Source organism: Tachysurus vachellii, chromosome 22 (assembly GCF_030014155.1).
Source record: "Tachysurus vachellii isolate PV-2020 chromosome 22, HZAU_Pvac_v1, whole genome shotgun sequence".
In the NCBI taxonomy this organism is placed as follows: domain Eukaryota; kingdom Metazoa; phylum Chordata; class Actinopteri; order Siluriformes; family Bagridae; genus Tachysurus; species Tachysurus vachellii.
Genome location: NC_083481.1, coordinates 18892024 through 18897323, shown reverse-complemented (window position 1 = coordinate 18897323; position 5300 = coordinate 18892024). Strand labels below are relative to the sequence as shown.

General features: G+C 42.8%; 1 protein-coding gene across 1 annotated transcript in view; it reads right to left on the bottom strand.

Moving 5' to 3' along the window:
* Positions 1 to 967: 967 nt before the first annotated feature.
* Positions 968 to 5300, bottom strand: part of elf3 (E74-like factor 3 (ets domain transcription factor, epithelial-specific)) — a 5748-nt gene continuing 1415 nt past the window's right edge. Inside the window, exons 3-9 of the mRNA XM_060858017.1 lie at positions 4176 to 4406; positions 3946 to 4068; positions 3723 to 3833; positions 3484 to 3570; positions 2867 to 2971; positions 2587 to 2782; positions 968 to 2170 (exon numbers count right to left, since the gene is read on the bottom strand). Coding sequence (XP_060714000.1) covers positions 2065 to 2170; positions 2587 to 2782; positions 2867 to 2971; positions 3484 to 3570; positions 3723 to 3833; positions 3946 to 4068; positions 4176 to 4406 — 959 coding nt within the window. The 3' untranslated portion in view covers positions 968 to 2064. The remainder of the gene's footprint in view (positions 2171 to 2586; positions 2783 to 2866; positions 2972 to 3483; positions 3571 to 3722; positions 3834 to 3945; positions 4069 to 4175; positions 4407 to 5300) is intronic.

Here is a 5300-nt window from a genome sequence, read left to right as displayed (position 1 = left end):
GCTATGTGTGTGTGTGTGTGTGTGGGGGGGGGTGCGGGAGGGAAAGTGAAAGCATGAAGTTGAATAATAACTGGCCTGGTTACTTGTTCACCATCTTGTGACAACAACACAAGATGCTGATATCACCCTCAGCCAATCACAGCACTCGACCACACCCCTCCTGCCCAACTTTACTGGCAGTGTTAACGGAGTTTCCAGTAAATTACGTGCTGAAGTCGATTCTGAAACTGTGCCAAAAACACCTGCTGAACAGGTACGGTGCTCTCTGTCTCCAGGACAGGTGTGAATGGCCTTTGTCCTCTTACAGTGTCAAATTTCTGTGTGTGTGTTTGTGTGTGTGTGTTTGTGTATATGTTTGTGTATATGTGTGTGTGTGTGTATGTGTGTGTGTGTATGTGTGAGTGTGTATGTGTGTGTGCGTGCGTGCGTATGTGTGTGTATGTGTGTGTGTGTGTGTGTGTGTGCGTGTATGTGTGTGTGTGTATGTGTGTGTATGTGTGTGTGTGTGTTTGTGTGTGTGTATGTGTGTGTGTGTGTGTGTATGTGTGTGTGTGTATGTGTGTGTGTATGTGTGTGTGTGTGTGTGAGAGAGAGAGAGAATCAGAAAGCTTTCCTAATTCACACACACAGTCCTTAATGATCACATTAACATGTCTCACCTGAACACAATAAATAAGTTCTTGTCTTTTGAACACTTTGGATCCTCCATGTTAAACTCTGCAGCACTGATGAACTCCACAACACATCCAGAGTTAATATTTAACAGCAGGAATCAAACCCAGGGCACAACTGGAGCGAGGGCAGGTTTATAGAGTCATCTAAACACACACACACACACACACACACACACACCTGTTCCTCTCAGACCACAGCACTGTACTGTCTAAAAATAAATGTGAATGAAGATGAATAGTGTGTAATATTTCATTAAAGTTGTGGTGTGCAGTAAAGACAGCAGTCAGGAGAGTTTCAGAAGAGTTTCAACTTTATTTATAAAAATTCTGATATAAAATTCCAACAATATGTCATACACATTAGTGAATATCGTTTCTGTGATATAAATCTGAGAAATACGTCTCATACAAGAGACAGCGTGTGTGATTACAACACACACCATCTAAACAGAACAAAAGCCCTCTCCCTGAACACACATACACACACACATACACACACACACACACACACACACACACTCTCACCTTGATTTGTTATCGAGCTGTATTAAAGAGAACAAACACAATAATATGCAGTGTGATGTGACGGCGTTCCGTCGAAACTTCATGTGGCAGTAAAATGATTCATTACAATTTTAATTTCTTCAGTTTGTTCTACATTTAAACAACAAGAAAAGGTTGATTTTAAAATATAAAGACATTCACATCTGACACTTATTTTCCAGCAGGCACAAAACCTGAAAATGTTTTAAAATGTACACATTTACACTGTCTGAGTTTCAGTGCGGTTCCTAAAGCTCAACACTTCCTCTAAGAACCGCCACACACTCATCATCTCCATCACACTCACAATGTCTACAGAGTCCAGATAAAGGGATGTGTTCCTGTTGGACTGTAGTGTAAAGGAACTCCAGGTTTCTGATGGTTCCTGATTTCCATCATGTACTCATGATAGATTTAATAGTCAGCAGAAACTCAATAATGGATGTGAAATAGACTGTAAGGTTAGAATATATAATGACATTATATATATATATATATATATATATATAGTAAGCAAAGCTCAGCTGCTCTTAAAGTCTTCTGGATAATTTGTGGAAATAATGAGGGAAAGTGGACGAATGAGTGTTAAAAACAGCACTGAAACACAGACTTGGAGAAAAAAATTAAAAAAATGAAGAATCTTAAAAGATAAAAAGCAACATGAATGACAACACAACATTATTATCGGTTCATAAAACCTACTTTAGCCAGTATAGGCTTACAGCGTCTCTGTCACGCTCCTCCCTCAGAGCTGGGAGTTCAGCTAAAAAACAGCCTTCACGCTAAAGCTAACGCTAACCATGCGTCTCTACACTAAAGTCCTTCATGACGTTTTTCCACATTCCCATCACATTCCCAACTCCTCCAACTTCCATCCACTGGAGTTCTTCCCGAACTTGTACACGAGCCTCCTGCCGTCCACTCGCTCCAGGATTTCTCTCTTGTAGTAATACCTGCAGGTAACAAAGTAAGCATTAGCGCGTGCTGACGAGCTCCAGCTTTGTGTAGGTCCACACTGGACTCTGAAGCTCAGACATTTCTCACAACACTAAAGTGTCTTCATGTATCTTGTTAGCGAATGATGCTAAGTGTAATTCAGTCTTTTTTAAGTAATCTAACACTTTTGAGGTAAATGTTAATGTCACTGTTAATGATAATCTCATTTTCCTTCCCTATAAACAAACAGCTAAATGCTCGCTAGCTCATGCAGAAAGCATGCAGATAATTCGTTTATATTCTATTATTACATTTAATTTCCCATCAGTCTATTATATTCTTTTTGATCCTTCGGTATAATTAAAAGTAATTGTAGATAATTGACAATTAATTGCCGATAATAATGAGCAGTTATTTAAGGGTGAAGTCTGACCTCATGGCTCGGCTCAGTTTCTCGTATGTCATGCTGCTGTTTTTCTTCTTCTGTCCCCACAGCTGAGCCACAGCCTCAGACTTAAGGAACTTAAAGACTCCGTCTCTGCGATCCTCCCACTTCATCAGGCCCTGGTTCTTCTCTGGGTGGATGAGAATGTCGCGAATGAACTCCCACAGGTGTGTACCACGAGGAGCTGTGAGGTCACAACCAGATGTGGGTTTTAGCCCTCGTGTAGTGAACATTAACAAAACGACTCAGAGACTCAGGACACACTCACCATGTTTGTTCTTTTTGTTCTCTATGAAGAGCTCGGAGCCTCGGGCCAGTTTAGGAGGTCGACCTCGTCTTTTCTTCTCCACGGGCTCCTGCTTAATGAATCTCTCTGAGAGAAATCACACAAACACACACATGTTAAATACAACAGCAAGAAAACACACACACACAAAACATAAAAAAGACAAATCGAACCCTTATATTAATGCACTCTAATAGGTGATGGTTTGTGTTGTAACCGCTGGTCCACGGTGATGTGGATAGTGCAAGCTTCACATTAACAGATTAAAGACAGAAATGAGTGTGAGTCTGTAAGGAGAGTTCAGGAAGGAGTCTCCAGTGTCAGTGCTCTGTAACAGACTGTTCCATCAAATCACTGTTTCCGGCTGCTTCGTTATAAATGAGGAATAAGTGGCCACATATGAAATGTAACTATAAACAGATCCAAACTACATTAATAAATAAGTTGATCATTTGGTGTGGTGTAAGAGGAATAAGCTAAGTGTCACTGATGGTTTTCCCATAACAGCAGCACACAGTGTGATCACCTGTTGCTCCTGTACTGGTAACTACTGGTTATTAGTTCGTATGAATGCAATGTTGTTTATAATTAAAGCTTACTTGGTGAGTAAGTGTAGTGTGTCTCTGTGTTTTCAGGATCTGAATCACTTCCAGCTGATTCTGGAGAACTTGGGTTCAAGAAACTTCCTGCAGAGGGACAGAGATAAAGTTATACTCAGGAGAAAAGCCACACTTTAATCGTATTAGCAGAGAATCTTACGAATAATGAGGAAGATGGTTGTTATCATAAACCAACAGGATTGAGAAGATTATTAGAGGATTATTAGATTAGCTCTGACCTGTGATGGAGCTCTGCAGACTCTCTGAATACGACTCGTAGCCATTGTCACTTCCTGGTGTTAGCTGTGTTTTATACTCGTTGTAGTAGCTGAAATCACTGTCTTTGTTACCTGCACATTGAAGACAACACACACTCTACATGAGTGTACTGTACACTACATAGTCATCTGTGCCATTGTGTGTGTGTGTGTGTGTGTGTGTGTGTGTGTGTGTGTGTCTCACTTGTGGGAACGCTCTGGACGATCACGGTGTCGAGTGTTGGACCGTCGTTAAACGGTGATTGGGGGAGGTCCAACAAGAAGTTGCTCAGTAGCTCGTACGTCTCATTCAGAGTGATGTCATCAACTGGAGATGGAAACACGAAGTAGAATGCTCATTGTCAGTATTTTTCACTCAAAGTCACTATGTCTAATAAAATCCACCCATCACCCTGAAGTGCTTGTGATCCTCACCGTGTTTGTGTTTGAGGTTCTCGAGGCTGTGGTACAGCGTTTCCCCGAGCTGCGGCCCAAAGACGGCCATCATGGCGTCCCTGCTGAGCGAGCACAGCACAGAGCCGTCCATGTTGCAGCGGTCCATGTTCAGCAGCGTGGCATCATATTTACTCTCCTCCACGTAGAAGTCAATCCAGTCAAGAACATTACGCCTGCTCCAGAACTGAGGGTTCACCTGCTGCCACATACCTGCAGAAAGGGGTGGAGCTACAGGTGAGACTGCGCAAACACCTGCACAGGTGAGTTCACTGCCATATACACTCTGAGCTGCACTGAAGGATTGTAAAAGGAACTTGTCTGTCTGTCTGTGTGTCTGTGTGTGTGTGTGTGTCTGTCTGTCTGTGTGTCTGTCTGTCTGTGTGTCTGTCTGTCTGTGTGTGTGTCTGTCTGTCTGTGTGTGTCTGTGTATCTGTCAGTCTGTGTGTCTGTCTGTCTGTGTGTGTGTCTGTCTGTCTGTGTGTCTGTCTGTCTGTGTGTCTGTCTGTCTGTCTGTCTGTCTGTCTGTCTGTGTGTCTGTCTGTCTGTCTGTCTGTCTGTCTGTGTGTGTCTGTGTATCCGTCTGTCTTTCTGTCTGTCTGTGTGTCTGTCTGTCTGTGTGTCTGTCTGTCTGTGTGTCTGTCTTTCTGTCTGTCTGTGTGTCTGTCTGTCTGTGTGTGTGTGTCTGTGTATCCGTCTGTCTTTCTGTCTGTCTGTGTGTCTGTCTGTCTGTCTGTGTGTCTGTCTTTCTGTCTGTCTGTGTGTCTGTCTGTCTGTGTGTCTGTCTGTGTGTCTGTGTGTCTGTCTGTCTGTGTGTCTGTCTGTCTGTCTGTCTGTGTGTCTGTGTGTCTGTCTGTCTGTGTGTCTGTCTGTCTGTGTGTCTGTCTGTCTGTGTGTCTGTGTATCCGTCTGTCTTTCTGTCTGTCTGTCTGTCTGTCTGTCTGTGTGTCTGTGTGTCTGTCTGTCTGTCTGTGTGTGTGTGTGTGTCAGGTAAACAGTGAGTGTGTGATCACAGAGCTCAGGTGTTTGATTTGAGAACAAACAGCTTCTGTTTCAGCTTTATCTCTCCAGTGTATAATTGTGTGTGATGAATAGAGCTGCATTCCA